General features: G+C 41.0%; 1 protein-coding gene and 1 long non-coding RNA gene across 6 annotated transcripts in view; one reads left to right on the top strand and one right to left on the bottom strand.

Annotated features, from left to right (window-relative positions):
- LOC115163326 (uncharacterized) overlaps nucleotides 1-3,358 on the bottom strand; it is a 10,241-nt gene extending 6,883 nt beyond the window's left edge. Inside the window, exons 1-2 of the long non-coding RNA XR_003869729.1 lie at nucleotides 2,614-3,358; nucleotides 2,188-2,299 (exon numbers count right to left, since the gene is read on the bottom strand). This is a non-coding gene — a long non-coding RNA (uncharacterized LOC115163326). The remainder of the gene's footprint in view (nucleotides 1-2,187; nucleotides 2,300-2,613) is intronic.
- Nucleotides 3,359-3,401: 43 nt separating this feature from the next.
- On the top strand, nucleotides 3,402-13,522 carry LOC115163325 (T-box transcription factor TBX2b). 5 transcript variants are annotated; one of them, XM_029715115.1, is made up of 8 exons: nucleotides 3,402-3,844; nucleotides 3,885-4,385; nucleotides 5,466-5,742; nucleotides 7,133-7,279; nucleotides 8,847-8,923; nucleotides 9,211-9,398; nucleotides 10,230-10,828; nucleotides 11,785-13,522. In XM_029715115.1, exons 2-8 carry the CDS (start codon nucleotides 4,027-4,029, stop codon nucleotides 12,217-12,219), a joined length of 2,082 nt encoding a protein of 693 aa, XP_029570975.1. In that variant the 5' UTR covers nucleotides 3,402-3,844; nucleotides 3,885-4,026; the 3' UTR covers nucleotides 12,220-13,522. The 5 variants fall into 5 exon arrangements, with proteins under 5 accessions (XP_029570975.1, XP_029570976.1, XP_029570977.1 ...); XM_029715116.1 differs by having other exon boundaries at nucleotides 3,402-4,385; nucleotides 5,466-5,733; XM_029715117.1 differs by having other exon boundaries at nucleotides 3,402-4,385; nucleotides 9,229-9,398.
- Nucleotides 13,523-17,723: the final 4,201 nt, after the last annotated feature.

Below are 17,723 nucleotides of genomic sequence, written 5' to 3'. Positions count from 1 at the left end.
TACAAACAAAATTCCACTTTGACATGATGGGTTATTGTGTCAATGACCTACACACAATCTCAATTTAATAAATGTTTAATAACGGCTGTAACACAACAAAATGTTGAAAAAGGTGGGTGTGAATACTTTATGAAGGCGCTGTACATGTGGGTACACAGAGCAAATAACTGGAGCGTAACTGAAAACCCGTTGTTGATGTAATTAGTTGTTGAAGTATATACATAGAAACCATTAACATTCTCTATGTGGTGCTAATATTTTCCCGCTCAGAATGTTTCTTCTGCCCAACTTGAACTTCAGTAAGTAGGCTAAGCTTTAACGATGAGTCTTCTATATAGTTTAGCAGCAGTATATCGTCTGTTAGAATGCACTTCATTTCCCTGACTGGGCTACTGATTGACTCAGTCGACCACTAGTTGAATGTATAGCCTATATAGGACGAAAAACACAAGTACCAAGGAAGAGTAGTGATTTAAAAAATGTGAGATTTGATTTTAAAAAATGTACTCGAGCTAAATCAAATAGATCTGAAATAGGCGCCATGTTAAATAGCACTGAAACTGTAGCCCTATACATACATTCCCTAACTGTAAAAGGTTTAAGAACATTATATTCACAAAAGTAAATGATGAAACATGTTGGGCCTAATGAGCTAGAAAAGTAGTCACCAAATGTTATATCCTTATCCATTATGCATAATTGACCATCCTTAACCTATTATAACAACAATAATTCTACAGGGTTTCAACAATTTCCCATTATTCTGATTATATTGTTCATACTAGAAATGAAATAATCACAATTTACCTGATTCCTGTAAGTTAGGCCACACCATAAAGATTCCCATGAAGTTATTCAGAATAATTGATTGAGTTCAAGCCTGATAAAGGCCTGCCTACATGCTGCATATATTCTGCTCGCTGTGATCACAAAATGGCTTGACAACGAGGCCTAATTAAATTCACTACAATTTTGAGCACGACTGGTGTGATAAGAAGTCTATAAAACCATTTACAGAATGTCTCTCAGATAAAAATGCTATTGGAAGCAAAATGAGTTTTGGAATAAATATCAATTCGTTTTATCTTACTGCACATTGCATAGCGCATAGTGACGGGTAGGTCTGCAAAAACAAGGGATCTATGTTCCAAAAAAGATTCCACTGTCTCTAGTTTCTTTAGAATTTACAAGTTTAAAGCAACGTTTTGGGGATTTTGCTGGGATTTTCATGTTCAGATTTAAGTAACACGTGTCTCACCACATACCACCAAGGCTCATTCTACAGGGTGTTTTTTATTTCTTTTTTTAGTGGTACATTCCTAATCAGATGATATGAATAAGATAGTAAGATAGCCATATAACCTTGATGCACTAGAATAGACCACAAAACAACACCAAAAGCTATTGCACCTTATACCATGTCAAAGGTGTGAAACTCTAAAAAGTATGCTACTTTTACGTATAAATTACGCATAGATTACATTTCATTTAATTCCGGGGTTTTTCAAATCGAACGTAAATCCTTCAAACTCTCAACATGTACTTGGAAAGGATTGTGTTATATTCTATTGACACTAATGGCAATGGAGCTGTGCGAACACTGATAGGGAAGAAATGTAGACATACACAAACAGCGACTCAGCCTGCGATAGAAGGGTAAATCGGAAATGTGTGGTTTGTATCAGACGAACTCATTCGGAAGGATTATGAGTTTTGTTTCAGTTTTTATGTCAAAGTGACGATGTTCTGGGTTGAGCTAGAGCGGAACCGGTTCCACTAGTCTGCGTCAGATAAACTTCTGGCCAGACTGTTTCGTGTATCCAAATTCTTACATTTTGATGCAAAGTAAAAATCCCTCTGAAAGAGCATTCTCAGACCAAAAACTCCAGGCATAAGCCGCAGCTTTGGCGTAGATGGCTAGGGGGATTGGAGGGTGCTCGCTGCTGGTTGGATTTTAGGGTAAATATGAAGTGACAAGTGTCTGCTCTTATTGTGGTGCGTCAGCCGACTGGCGCCAAACGGCTCTTTAACCAACGGAATTCAAGTTAATCAAGCCAAGGGTCCACAGAATGGATTTCTTAAAGGTACAACACAACAGTACCAAGACCAAGTTTTTGGTCGGGTCGCCTTAGGGGTCGTTGCAATGGTCTCAAGTGTGTTATGTATTGTATGGGGTTTGACACATACCAACAAACTGTTCAGGCTTGTCAGGACGCTGTTGTGCCCTCACGCTCAGAGGAGAGACTGCCCTCATGATAATCTATTATTATAAATCATCTCATTGCTGTTTCAGGTTATGCTGAAAATGAGAACGAAGAAGGTCATATTAGCATAAAAGGAATAGTCTACGTCAATACAGTACAGTATAGGAGAGCTATCGATAGGCTACGTCAGGCTATTCCTGGTATTATTATTGTCACTATTTAGGCTATAAGGCAATCAAATAGTGAATGTACAATTAATGTGAGTGTACAATTAATCACTTTGCGTAGGTCATAACGTGAGCATGAATAATTTATTATGCCTCAAACCAAGTGAAGAGGACATAGATAGGCTACACATCAGAAGAAAACCATATATTTAGTTTCTGTACGGCTATAAGCAAGCACTCACCGCGTTCTATCTGTCGATTTTGCTCTCGAAATTCATTCGTTTTCTTTTCTTCTTGCCTCGGCGCAGCATCTGTCTCTGCGCTTTTCGAATGGCCCGGGGCAGTTTTTAAAGTGGCAATGTCCGGTTTATTAGTCGCTGTCCTTGCTGTGAATCGTTCACAAAACAGCAGCGAGTCACGGAAATGGACAGCCCTGAAATATAATCACTAAATCGAGTCCGATAGCCTACCATTCAGGTACGGGTGGCTGTGGACTCGCTTACCGTCTCAGCATAGTCTTTGTAAGTATATCCTTACGCACAACCAGTGAGGGAACTAACTCTATGTTATTATGGCCAAACCACGATCAACACTTCAACAGATAAAACTGCACGCGGATTTCTAAACAAACGAAACCAGATATAATGGCTATGATGTAAAAATGGACCTAAACTGACAACATAATCTTCACATGGAATGGAACCACAAAGAAATCTATTTGGAATCTTCGTTTTCCTGAGCTAAATTCATACTTTAAAAAAATCAATCACCGGTATAGCCTACTAACTTGATTTAGCCAACCTCTAGGCTATAATGAAAGCGACTAAATAGCAATAAACGTAGACTATCTATTCGGGTATTGTTTCTGGGCTGGAGTTATGCACCTCGTCGAAAGTATAAAGCGCAAGCCGACCGAGGTGATGCCTCCACCGGCCAAGATTTGAGGGCTGACCCGGTGTTTGGCTTGGAGATAGGGGTGGGATTTCCCGAGCTTTCCTGTCATTGGTTAATATTTTATTCCGTTGACATGTTTTCTTACTGCTAATGCTTCCGACACCTTGTTGTCCACCCCCCTCTCTTAGAGCCTGGCTCGAGCTGTCAAAACCACGCCTATAGAGGCCCACAATTGGTCCAGAAAGCGTAAAATCAGCAATCAAAGGGGCTTGGTTCATTAGTGTTGGGATCGAGGCAGGAAGGACATGTGAGATAGTCACAGCTCTACAGCGAACAGGGCAAGATCTAACCATTTCAACTCCGTGTCCGCGTGGAATGATTGCTCTAGCCTTCCGAGAGAGACATCTTATTTTTATCAAAGCGACTGGTGGGGAGAAAGAAGGAAACCCCGATTCTGCTCTCAAAGCGTCGCTGCTTCTTTATCTTTGACTGATATTCGCAATTCGTGGAGGTACCACCAACGGGAGATTACTTGTAGTATAGGCTAGTTCCTATCAATTCATTTCTTTTCAGATAATAACCATCTATAACGCGTCTATTCATAGGCTAGCTATCTGGCACCGTATTCGAAATTACTTCTGTATACTTCTTACAGAAATAAGACTGAAATAAATTATTCTGGAAACGGACATACTATTTTTGCCCAGGGGGGAGAATATCACTGTATATCATCATTTCACTTCGATATTTTGGATGCACCGATGAGAGATCCAGTTTTCACAGGGACTGCCATGGCTTATCACCCTTTCCACGCTCACCGGCCGACCGACTTCTCCATGTCAGCTTTCCTAGCGGCCGCGCAGCCCTCCTTCTTCCCGACGCTCACTCTGCCACACGGGGCTCTCACTAAGCCCATGTCGGACCATCTCGTCGGAGCCGCGGAGGCAGGGCTCCACCCGGCTCTCAGCCACCACCATCAGGCGGCTCATCTCCGCAGTTTGAAGAGCCTGGAGCCCGAGGAAGAGGTGGAGGACGACCCTAAAGTCACACTGGAGGCCAAGGATCTATGGGACCAGTTTCACAAAATAGGAACGGAGATGGTTATTACCAAATCTGGAAGGTGAGAGTGCGCTCTGACAATTATTGCCAGCGAAGCTGACTACAGCGTCATGGTTAGTCTCTGTCCATCAGTGGCGATTTTAGCGTGTACATCTTGGTGGGACAAACATTGTCCACACTGTATAGGCTTTGTGTTCAGATGTGCATTGTGTTCAGATTTATTCTGTAACGCTACAGCCAGATTATGGCGAAAGCAAAGAGGGTACGAAAGAAGTAGCTACATTTATGATTACAGGTAATAGTCCAGGCCCTGCTAGGCTAGACGGGCTCGATGGGATTGTGTTTTTCATTGCATGTTTTTTAATTTATAAGCCTAGTTTATCATCGAAATAAGTTAATTATTTAACTTAAAAGTGATAAATACAATCAGAGTTTTCTTTATCATTGTGACCTGACTTGATAGCATTTTATTTCGTTTCGATGGTACGATTATTCTGAAGTTATAATCAAGTTTGGAGCGTCTGACGGTTAAGGATATTTGACATATTTTGAAAATGTAGAATTTAGTTTAAGCTAGTAGTCTTGCCAGAGAGGGAAAAAACTCCCCTGGCTTTAGTCAGTAAGACGAGAATAGCATATGGATCAAACTGCATTCTGTCATGACAGTTGAGCTTCTGGATTTTGTAAACAGACTGTCAGACTTGAAAAAAGAGGATTGTGATTTAACCTGATAGTGTCATATCATAAATATATTTCACTCGGCTGATTGCAGACGAATTCCCAAATATTAGAATTAACAATAGAAAATAAATACAAAGTACTTTTAAGTAGGCTATTAGGACCTACACCTTATTCGTTTTATTTCCTACAACTATCATGGTATTTGCAAAGTTGCATGTACATAATTCGATGGAATGCTTTTATTATGAATGACAGTTCTGTCAATGAATATTACTTTATAATTTGCCTATATTGATGACTTGGTGTTGCATTTTCCTGGACACGAAGAAGTGAGAGCAAGTCGCCTATTGACGTCTTATTACAATGTTACAGATTTATGGGTCTTGTCTGACAACATTAAATGTCATATTTGTATGAATAATCTTACATGGAGATAATTCCACGCATATTTGTCTTCCAGGAGAATGTTTCCTCCGTTTAAAGTCAGAATAAATGGGCTTGATAAAAAAGCCAAGTATATTCTGTTGATGGATATAGTCGCTGCCGACGACTGCCGCTACAAATTCCACAATTCTCGCTGGATGGTAGCGGGAAAGGCCGATCCAGAGATGCCCAAAAGAATGTACATTCACCCGGATAGCCCAGCTACGGGAGAGCAGTGGATGGCCAAGCCGGTGGCTTTTCATAAACTGAAGCTGACCAACAATATATCGGACAAGCATGGATTTGTAAGTACTGTATGTTGACTTTTATTTACATTTAAACACGCAATTGTATTTCTGATGGATAATAATAAATTACACACATTTTATAGACAATATGTTTTAGGTTTGGTGTAACACAATGTATTTAAAGACAGATACTGTTGTATTTTTTGAGCGAGATATTTCTATAGTTCTTGAATATTCTCATTCTATTTGCAATATGATTTTAGTAGGCCTAACGTATTGCCACTGTATTTTTCCCAATAGATGGCTTAGTATTGTCAGGTTGTTGCCAGGACATTGTTCAACTCAATGTCTACAGGCCTCTTCCCAAATATGATCTCCCAGAATGTCTAAAGCGTCATAAAAGTAGCCTATAAATCTAATATCATGCTCTTGTTGGTAGAAATAGTCATGTAACGCAATTACACATTTATAAAACTGAGTTGTGCACGATTGTGGAAGAGGATTGTATTCATGATTCAAGTATTAGATTTGCTATTTTTTAAAAGCCTCATTTAAACGAAGAGGAAGTTCGTGAGAATTGGGGATTATGGACTTCAGAAATCAGGTCAAGGAGACCAGGCAGAGTGGAAATCGGTTTGGAAAGGGCGAGTCTCTGTGGCGTCCTTTCGGTTTGATAGCTTTGCTCCGATCTAGCCTCATTGTCTTGAGTCAGCTTGAGCAGCGTGGAATAAAAACAGTGTATGGATGTAGCCTGTACTCGAACTCCAAGGCCGTGCCTATTCGTGTTTCGCCGTCGGTCCCTGAAGTGTTTTTTGTAGCCTACTGTAAAAAATGATCCGCGGAGAAGAGGGAAATGACGGATACCTCAATAAGTAGGCTATATAGAGAGAAGCTGCAGCGTGTGTTCAATGCTCCTATGTGCAAACAAACCGACTGTAAACAAATTGAACATTTACATGCCAGACGCATCCAGACGTTTTTGCAAAATGTTGCAGACAGTGTTTTGATAGATGTAGGCCATAGGCTATCCAAAGTTTACATGTAATTATCCAGCCACTGTGTATAGGCCTACGTATTGTTGTAGTTAATGGATGTATATAATATACATGTTATAAATGTTATCAGATACCCAGTAGGTTGGCCAGCAGATATGACAATGCAAACATTACATTAACTGTTTATCTTTAATATTGTTTTGTATCTCGATCTGAGTTGACCACAGGTGTGTTCTCTTGCATTTTGAGAATACACACCAGGCCCAATTCTAAATTAGACCGAATCACTGTTAGGAATAATAATGATACTAGGCCCAGTAATAATTAGTATAAGAAATAATAATACCATATTTTAATCTCATTTTATAGTGTTAATCACCTACGAGTTATTTTGAGATAGACATATCATCAGATGGTCTCGATGAAACGCTAATAATTCATTTTTTCCCATATTTCCACAGACGATTCTTAATTCCATGCACAAATACCAGCCCAGGTTTCATATCGTGAGGGCCAACGACATCCTGAAGCTCCCCTACAGCACGTTCAGGACTTACGTGTTCCCGGAGACTGACTTCATCGCTGTCACAGCTTATCAAAACGACAAGGTCAGCAATGTAATACAGTAGCCCATACAATACTGTACAATACAGTGGCATTTAACATAGGCTACATTCATGTTCGAGACCATGAAAGAACCTCGCCATAAGAGGTTGGGCCTATATTCACACAAATGCCACGATTTTGTATCAGCAAAGGGTTAATCTGAGGTTCAAATTTGATTTAGTTTTGTTTGTTTTTATGCTGTGAATAATTGGCTCATTTGTGGAATTAGATGGCCTCACTCGTTTGTTTAACCTTGTTGCATTTAATGATCTTTGTTTGCGAACGTTAAAGGCATACTTTACAGTGAAACCGTTTCTGCAGGGTTTTTAATCTGTAGGACTAAATGCACCTGCTCAATCAAACCGCATGTTGGTCATCATTGTCAAATGTTATGGTTAACCTTACGTAACCAGTTTAGCCTGCAATTGCAGGCATATATTTGACTAGTAAAATACGTATTTGAAAAGGTTGGCTATTGCTGTTGTCTTTCCGTCTATGAGCTATGGACGATATGCTGCTGGCTACAATACCATTCAAATCTAATTAGATGGCGCTTCTTTGGACACTGACACCATTTGGTTAAAGACTGATTTCCCCATGGTTATTCAGGGTGTCAGTAATTCCGAAGTTTGATGGTGAGTATTTATTTTAGTTGCAGTCTAAAATGATCTAGCTCCCTGCGCCCCCTCTCCTCTTCCCCTCCATGAGTCTAATTGGCGTCCGTGTCAGAGGTGGTCTTGTTGCCATCGTAAAGTTTATGACAAAGAGTCACAATCGATTAGAAGGCACTAGCCTCGTCAATTTGTCCCCGAACTACACTGTTTCGGAGGCTGCCTGCACAATCAAAGCGTGACAGATGGGGAAAAGTGACTCCCTGATTGGTCGATTCACGAATTCCTCAAGAGTTCCATACAAGGCGAGGAGGGGAAAACACCGGCCTCTCAAACAGGACAAACCCCGTATCGAAACATTTAGGCCAAGCGGCGTGTACAGCGGTTCCAGTGACAGGGTTGGCTTTAAAGCCCATGCAATATTTTTTCCAGACATGCCTTGCATGACGCAGCCCCCACTCAGCTCTCCCCCACTCAGCTCTCCCCCACTCAGCTCTCCCCCACTCAGCTCTCCCCCCTCTCTCACTCTCTTGGAAAAGAATGGATGGAGAAACACTGTATGGTTCTCATGGGGCTCGTGAGAATAACGCCTCGTCATTAAACCCCTATTAATAATGCAACATCTACCGGGGCTTTCTTTCATCTGAGTGTGTTCTGTTCGGTGTGTTTAACGGGACACTATGTATGTGGGAGAAATATATCAGGCTAAATCAAGTGGAGAAAAACACGTGACCCTATATATAGGTCAAGACATTATTCGGCCTACCATAGGCCTAACTGGACCTATATGCCCATAGGCCGAGTTATGGGCCTAATACTACTACTAGTACGACTAATACTACTAATAACAATAATTAATTGTAACGTCTATGGTTAGGCCTATTTGTCATTGTTTTTATCGTGTATCTTGTGTACACCCTGCACTGTGTAATATATTTTCTCTCTCTCCTGTCTACAGATCACACAGCTGAAGATTGATAATAACCCTTTTGCCAAAGGATTCAGAGACACCGGAAATGGAAGGAGAGAGAAAAGGTAAGCATAGGTTATATCCATTCACCCATCACACTGTGCAGTCTAGCCTAGTTCTATAGACATTATATGATCATAATATGATCATATGCATTGGTCCTATGTTACGCATGTTTTAACTATGCCCCAACGTTATTCCTTCATCTGTTTATAAGTTAACAAAATGCATGCTATTCTCAACTCTGATGTAGGCTTATCATTGAATGTAGGTCGGCCTAATGCTGGCATCATGTCATGTTAATGGTGTATGGATGCCTTACTTGAATACATGTACCCACTATTATTAAAAGGGAACCGTTCAACTCTAGGAAACAGTTGACTCTTCCGTCCCTGCGGATGTATGAAGACCAATGCAAAGCAGACCGAGACGGGGGCGACTCTGATGCCTCCTCTAGCGAACCAACAACTGGCCGAGAAAGTGCGCACTCCCCAGTCGGACCTGGATCCAGCCCGCTTAGGTTCAGTCGAATCAGCCGAGGTAAAATACATTATATTAAACCTAAATCTCAGTTCGTTTGATAAGCTTAAACATAATAATGCAATTGTGGCCAATGGCATTTAGACCTATGGTGGCTGAACTATGTAGGCTATAGGCCAAATCCTCTAGTAATTTAGCCTGTTTGAGAGAATAGGCTTTAGGCCTATAACCAATAGTGTACGGTTTGTGATAACTTCATTTCATTTATTATGTCAAAGTATTAGATTTACATAATAAAATTCATGTGCAACAAAAAATGCAATTTACCAAGAAAACACAGAGTAATTGTACATTTTCTAATTACAAAATGTACTTTGATCGTTTTCAGCAGCTCATGTTCTTTAGATTTCCAATGTTCTTTCGTGACAGGCTATTTGTTCAACTCACTTATTATTGAAATATGAAATAACTGTTTCCTGCTGTAATGCATAGACTTAATCAGGCTATTTGACCATCGAAAAACACTAACTTTTGACTGCTCAACTTTCGATTCATAACTGAAGTCTATTTAGTCTTGGGTAAAAATACAACACAAAGCCACATGTTAATGGTCGGAGTAAGTCTCTTGGGCTGACATGTAGGAAGGAAACGGTTAGACAAGGCATGTTAACACTAAATCATGACTGTACACTTAAAATAATCACTTACACAGTGCGTGTGTGTGTGTGAACGTTGTAACCACTGCCGTTTCAACTGCTATTTTACTTTCCATTATTAATGATATATTTGTATTTATTTAAGTCTGAGCATGGCATGGAATTTTGTCAGTTATTTTACATTTAGGCCCACCAACATACAGCTAATTCTGACTACAACTTTTTTTTATAACAGATGATAAAACCTGTACTGACAGTGAACAAGAACTTGATCATCTGGATGAGCGTTGTACCGCATCGAACAGCCCTGGACCGGAGCCGCCCTCTCCCTTCAGCCCGTGGTGCGAGGACCGGGTGAAGGATAAGCCGAGTCTGGACAAGAAAGACGACTATCCGGGCTCAAGGAAGCCGAGCAACTCCATATTCAGGAACCTTGAGAAAGGAGACAAAACGGAGAACAGGCACAGGAAAGACAATACAGATTCGTCAAAAAAGAACACCACAGACAGCGGCGGGATAAGCGCGAGCAAGGAAAGTTTCTCCCCGCTCATGGTTCAAACAGAGAGCCCGTCACACTTTAGCGCGAGCCACCTGCAGAGTCTGGCCCTGTCTGGTTTGCACAGCCAGCAGTTTTTTAATCCCATGAACGCCGGACAAATGCTATTTCACCCTGGACAGTTCGCTATGGGCCCAGGAGCGTTTTCTGCTATGAGCATGGGACATCTATTGGCGTCAGTATCTGGAGCAAGTGGTATGGAAAACGGCAGCCTCTCCGCCCAGGGCACCGGAAACCCTTTCCCCTTCCATCTGTCGCAGCACATGCTCGCCTCTCAGGTAAGGGAGACTTTCATTCTACACAGCAACAAATTGTTTGTTTGAACTCGGAGATCACTTATAGGCCATTATATTCGTTTGACTTTAGGCCTAGAATAGGCTTTGACCAATAAAATAAAATAAAATCGTATTGATCACATACACATGGTTAGCAGATGTTATTGCCAGTGTAGCGAAATGATTGTGCTTCTAGTTCCGACAGTGCAGTAATATCTAACAAGTAATCTAACAATTCCACAACAACTACCTAATACACACCTAATATACACTAAGTTGAGGCACGAGTCATACAAGTATGTCCAAACGTAGTGCCAAAAGTCCACTGTAGACGCTATGCTTTGTACCATTTAACTGGCTAGATTCAGCAGGCCCTATTCTGGGCAGAACTCAATGTGTCAGTATGTTGTTGGGTTATCAGGTCACTGCCACTAGGCCTAGGGAAGCTTGGGTCTCTTGCACGCTTACCATAGTGAGGACGCATGCTGGCAGAATAGCGACAAAAAAGGTATAGGCCTATATATATTATTATTACCATTATTTTGAACAACAGTTTTGTTAATTGTGTTTCAAAGCAGTCTGATATTTGTTTCAAATGACATGCTTTAGAAGAGCACCCATAAATCAACCACTCAGGAAATGTGTGGGCGCAAAAACGCAAGGCCTTGCTTTTATTTACCCCCCTTTGGATTGGCAATAAGCGTTCTCCTTTTTAGCATCCAATGCGTATTGCCTTCATTATTCTAAGAGTTTCTTTAACATCGGAGAAGACGACTTCCTTGTAGGTTTAATTATTGAAGTGAACTAGCTATTCAGGCCGTGCATAATTTGGTCGTTGAGCGGGTTCCCCAAGGTTCAGTAGGCCTAGTCATTTGAGTAGGCTACATCATGGTCTGAATATATCACTATCACCAACACGGTCCCAGCACTAACTGCCATTTTCTCCTGTCTGATTTCAGGGCATTCCCATGCCGACGTTTGGAGGCCTGTTCCCATACCCATACAACTACATGGCTGCTGCTGCAGCCGCGGCCTCCGCCATGCCCGCCAGCACTACAGCCAGCTCGCTCTCGAGGAATCCCTTTCTCACCAGCTCCCGCCCTCGGCTCCGGTTTAATCCTTACCAGATCCCGGTGTCTATGGCCCAGAGCACAAGCCTACTCACCACCGGCCTGCCAGGCGGCCTAAACCCCGGCTCCGAATCCTCCAAATCGGGCAGCAGGGAGACGAGTCCCGTGCCTGATATCCACAACAACAAAGCGGGGTCGAGTCATAGGACCAGCTCTCCCAAATCGATGAAGGACTCTATCAATGAGCTCCAAAACATCCAGAGACTAGTGAGCGGCCTGGAGAGCCAGAGAGAGACGTATCCCCCCAGAGACTCCCCTAAGTGATCTCACTAATGGAATAATATATTCCACCACGACTTGGCTTGAAAATCAGAGGACTTTATTAAACATTTTGTACAGCACATTACGCGAGGAAATGGCAATACCGGCCTACCTTTTCTCGCGCCTGGACTGAGCAAGGAAGCAGGGAATGAAGGAGACAGAACCAGCGTCTACGCCTACTGTTACTGTGTGGGGTACGCTTTCAATGTTGTAGGAAACTGAAGCATCGAAATAATATGAAAACCAAAAGTGGGCACTGAATTTTTAGGCTGCTGGCTAAAACTTGAGTACACAGAGAGGATACCATACCACAAGGAGGAAAACCTACTAAGAACATTCTTCATGTTGAACATATTGATGTTAAAAGGACAGTGGAAACGTCGTGGCATTGTTTTTAGGGACTGAAGAAAGAAAGAACTTTATCGAACTATAATCAATAGACGTGCTTTTGATTTATGATGAGAGCACTGCAACAGCATAAGTACTGAATGAACATGGGTGTGCAACATGGGTGTGCAACATGGGTGTGCAACATGGGTGTGCAACCTGTAGAATGACAGGAAAACAAGCTACATCCAAAAGGTTTTCAAAACATAGGCTATTTCAAAAGGGATGGATAAAATAAACATTTCGTTAAAAATAATTGATAGAAGAAAGCTTAGGCCTATCATTTTTGCCAGAAAAAATGTTTGAACTATTTATGTAATTAAAAATTAATTATGTAAATAAGCTATAAAGGAATCCAAGAATATGCAATTGGTATTAATTTATTCAAAACTGTACATTGGCGTGTATATAATATTTAGAGTTTAACTCATTGCTTTTTATAATTTTTTATTTTACATGAACGTATGGGCCTTCTGTAAATGAAAGCTATTTAGCGCTTGTTGGTTTGAACCAGAACGTCTTTAAATGTAATGCATAGGCATAGCTGATTATCTGCTTGTGACACGTGAAGGAAACAGACATGTGTGCCATGTTTATCTGCAATCTATGTCTGCAAAAACTGATATCAGAAAAGAGAGAGAGAGAACGAGAGAGGGAGAGATAGAGGGTGAGAAAGCTGCCTATTTGTCACATTACCTGACTATTATCTGCAGGAGAGGCAGAGATATAGAAAAACCTCAGGTCATTTCACTCCACAGGAGAGGATGATAACATGTATCTTTAAATGGGGCACAATGCATATCTATATATACATATATTTAACTTGAAAGCGTATCTCGTTCATGCTGGTTGTCCGGGTAAATTCATTTTTTTGTTGAATTATCTCAAAATTTCAATAAAAAAAACAATGTGTTAAAAAGTTTTGTTCACTCATATTTTGTATCTACTGGATACAGTTAAAATACGTTTGAAATTCTTAATATTAATAATAATATTTTTAATGAATGATTAATAAAGCTGCTTACTTGGCTACCTATTACTAGTATTATTATGTTACAATTATAGCCGAATTATTATCTCCCAACATCAGATGAATGATGCCTCTAAATTAATGATAATACCGCCTTACAAAATAGAACTTAAAATGGTCAAAGACCTGAAAACACACACACACACACACACACACACACACACAGACACACAGACACACACACACACACACACACACACACACACACACACACACACACGGTTTTGTGAAACATGACCTCAGTAGTTCACTGAGTGTATGGCGCCCTCTGTTGGCAGTATATTTGAGGATAAAGTGTAAGTTCTTTATCAGTGATGATTGTTTAACAAATTCAAACGAAATATTATGTTACATTATACCATTTTGAAAAAGGCAAATCAATATATTGTAGGTTTCTGTTCATAAGAGCAATGTAGCATGTATAACTGTCATTAGTTACAAGTCAATTTATTCTTATAATAATTAGTCCTATAGGCCCATAATTGTCATATTTTCATTGCGTTGCAGTTGAATAGAGGCACGTGAGTGATGACATGCAAGGCATTTATTTTTAAACTGAGCTACTGTTAGTGTTTCTATCAGTGTTTCCTGTAGTATTGTCTGTATTCTACTATGAATAGAACCGACTAGTAATATAGGAGTATTTATAGGAGGGCGAGACACGGAAGTTCCGTCTCTCCGCTCCAACCGCACATATCCTCTGCACTTTCAATGGCACTTGGCCTATATACGCAGTTTACCGTTTGAGTGAATGAGAAAAACGGATCACCATTTGTATGACATACAAACACAGTAGCCTACCGTAGTCTATAGGTCTATTGAAATCAACAATAATTGACATATAAGGAGGGTTAAATGAAATATACTTTCCCTTAAGTAATTAGACACAAATTAAATTGAACAGCAGCGCTCAACATGCCGTAGACCTTATAAGCATTTTGTTGAAGCATTACAGAAACCGAAGGCATAACTTTCCAAAAAGTACACAAATATTGTCTTCACACGGGCTAGTAGAGATGAAAACTTCATTATTGTTTGGAAATATTTTACTCGTGAGAGAGATGCCTTGCTCGGGGAGAACTTGTCCCATATCACCGTGAAAGGGTTTTAAGCGCCACAGCACAGGCTGGGAAGTTGGGGAGGATGGGCGCTTGGACGCCTAGCCACTTTGGCAGCAGACAGCCCTTTGTCCAGCAACCGGCGCCTGTCGCCTGCCTGCCGGCCACACAGCCTCCCCACACCCGCACACAAAGGCAAGGGGAGCAGGGGGAGCGGGGGGAGCAGGGGGAGCAGGGGGAGATCCCACCAGCCACGGTTCTTCTAATTAGAGCACCCGTTCTTGTTTCTTTTCATTCTGCAGCCATAATCACAAAACTCTCATTCTATTATAGGGCCATTGTTGCCCACTCTGTTATCTTCAATTAACAGAGTGGGCTACTCGACCTCGCACTCTCGGATAACAAACTATTTGTCTAAAGCAATCAGTCAATGACTGATCAATAGGCTCGTTTAGTGGACTCATGGATGCGACTAATGATTGGTGACGGTTCGGGGTAAAAAGGCCAAGACTATTCACAACTTTGTTCAGTGATCAGTGTAGGCCGCTATTTTTCTATTGTTTCTACAACAGACATGAATAGAATCTCTACCAGGCCTGGTGGAACGAAATGAAATCAAATGTGCGCACGAGTTAATTAAAAGTGTGTGCATGACTCAAAAGAGCACGAGATAAGCCTGAACCGAGATAACTCCAATTCTCTTGCTCATCATTAACTTATATAATTAGGCTACAATTATTTATATTATTATTCAGCCACAGCAATTGAATATTCCGTTTTGACCACATTTTCACATGCATTCCCATGGGCATGAGAAAATGTCATTCTTCCTGATCTCAACCAACCAACCAACCAACCAACCCAGCATGACTCATGATGAGTGAGTAGGCTACAGACTCCTTTCACTACAATCAGGGCCAGACAATGACATGATGATGCTAATCTATTTGTCCATTACAGTTGCCTTGTGTTCTGTGTGCTTATGGAGATGATGTTTACACTTACCTGAATCTCCAAACATCTCTCAGCAAAGTGATCATAGAGGCAGGTGTTGCCTGACTGTGGCCCAATCACAACGGCACATTTTCCCGTAAAAAGCCGATATTTGAGCTCAAATTAGATAGCCTGTAAAATAGCTTTATCAGTGCAGCAAAGAGGAAATGCATTGGTCGCGTTCCCCTGCTTAGACATTGCATGCATCAACCAATGGCTGCGTGAGATTGCTATAACAAAACGATGTGGTTAGCTGATACTTAACATACCTATCCAGGCGTTGTAGATCTGGTATGTGTCAGCAACGGCTGGGCAAAGGAAAGCGTTCATTAGCTGTTGTCTGTTCCACTGAATAGCAGATCATTAGGGGAGACCGAACACAAAGTAACACTTTCAGTCTTTTGCTGATTTATGAAACTATTATTTGAGTTAGATTAATAATATGTTTATACAAACAAAATACACATATACCATTAAACACTGTAACTACGTTTCTCCCTAGGACATGGCAGAAGCAAAATATTGTCTGTTATATTGACAAGACAGTCAAGTGAACACTATAACAATGGAAATACATGCTCTTAAAGATCGAAGGCAACAGTAGCCAATAAGAGGGAAGATGCATGCATGACCAACAGGCCATGGAGTGGCGCAGCGATCTAAGGCACTGCATCCCAGTGCTAGAGGTGTCACTACAGACCCTGGTTCGATTCCAGGCTGTATCATAGCCGGCCGTGATTGGGAGTCGCATGGGGCGGCGCACAATTGGCCCAGCGTCGTCCAGATTAGGGTTTGGCCAGGGTAGGCCGTCATTGTAAATAGGAAATTGTTCTTAACTGACTTGCCTAGTTAAATAAAGTATAAATAATAAAACATTAGCGGTCTGTCACACAGACAACAGAAAAGTTATTGATTAACTTGAAGAACATTTAAAAACTTTATTTTAACAAAAACTATCGAGATTCCTGGCATGTGACAATCTGTGTAAGTTAGTTAACGAGCTGATCTTGGGGGCAGGAGTCTATCCTGCATCCTATATCACGCCCCATGCCTTCGCTATCTCAGAACGTGAGCTGGGTGAGAACACGGACAACCCACCACTGGAGGAGTAGAGACAGATCTCTTGGCGGACTAGAGACAGATCTCTTGGCGGAGATAACCAGCAAGGAAGCAGATATCAGCCCAGAATAGACCGGCAAGGAGGGTGGCGCGCGCACGGGCTGCTGTAACCTTCTAAATAAACATTTCCTTGTAAGCTCTCACCTGCTCTGCGGTCCGAAAAGACACTTGCCATGACCTGGATTTCAACATTCTTGGCAGTAGTTCATGCCTGCCTCACGGTCATTAAAGTTTGTAGAGAGGAAGAATAATTGTTTGTTGTCTCTACTAGTCAATGTTTGACAGGCACTGTTTCACAATGGAAAGGTGCCTGTCTGTGTCATTAAGTTACAGCTGTTTTATTTCTGCTTCTAGGGCTTCACAGTTGAAAAGAAAGCTATTAGGGCCCCATGGATATTGCATTTGGTTTGCATAAGGTTCATGAAATTAACCGAACCCCACAACAACGTCAAAATGGAATTGCCTATATTTTTGTCCTTTGTAGGCCCCTGTAATTCTTACACCATTACCACTATGTTTATTGACATCAAATATAATCACATCTTAATATAACCATACATATCCTATACACTTCATTATTATCACCTGCATACACATAATGTGGTCTGGAACTGCCTCTGGCTTTCTGCTTGTTCTTGCCCATCTTAGTGGACCTGCTCTAAACAGTTTTGAAGTACCAGCATTTACCACTAGATGTCACAACTACTTACTTTTGAAAAACACGATTTTGGGGGAAATATCAGTATGAGATCAACTATTTATCTCCTAGTGAAGCGTTCTTTCGTGATATGTCACAAAAGCTGAAAAAAAGGCAACAAAAGAAAGCAAAAATAAGTTAGCTATATGTTCTAAATATGAAGCAACATTTAGGAAAATAATACTTGAGTAAAAGTGTAAAAGTATCTGGTTTTAAATGTACT

The sequence above is a fragment of the Salmo trutta genome, chromosome 26 (assembly GCF_901001165.1).
Source record: "Salmo trutta chromosome 26, fSalTru1.1, whole genome shotgun sequence".
Classification (NCBI taxonomy): Eukaryota; Metazoa; Chordata; class Actinopteri; order Salmoniformes; family Salmonidae; genus Salmo; species Salmo trutta.
The sequence above is the reverse complement of the archived record's forward strand: the minus strand, read 5'-3'. Positions and strand labels throughout refer to the sequence as shown.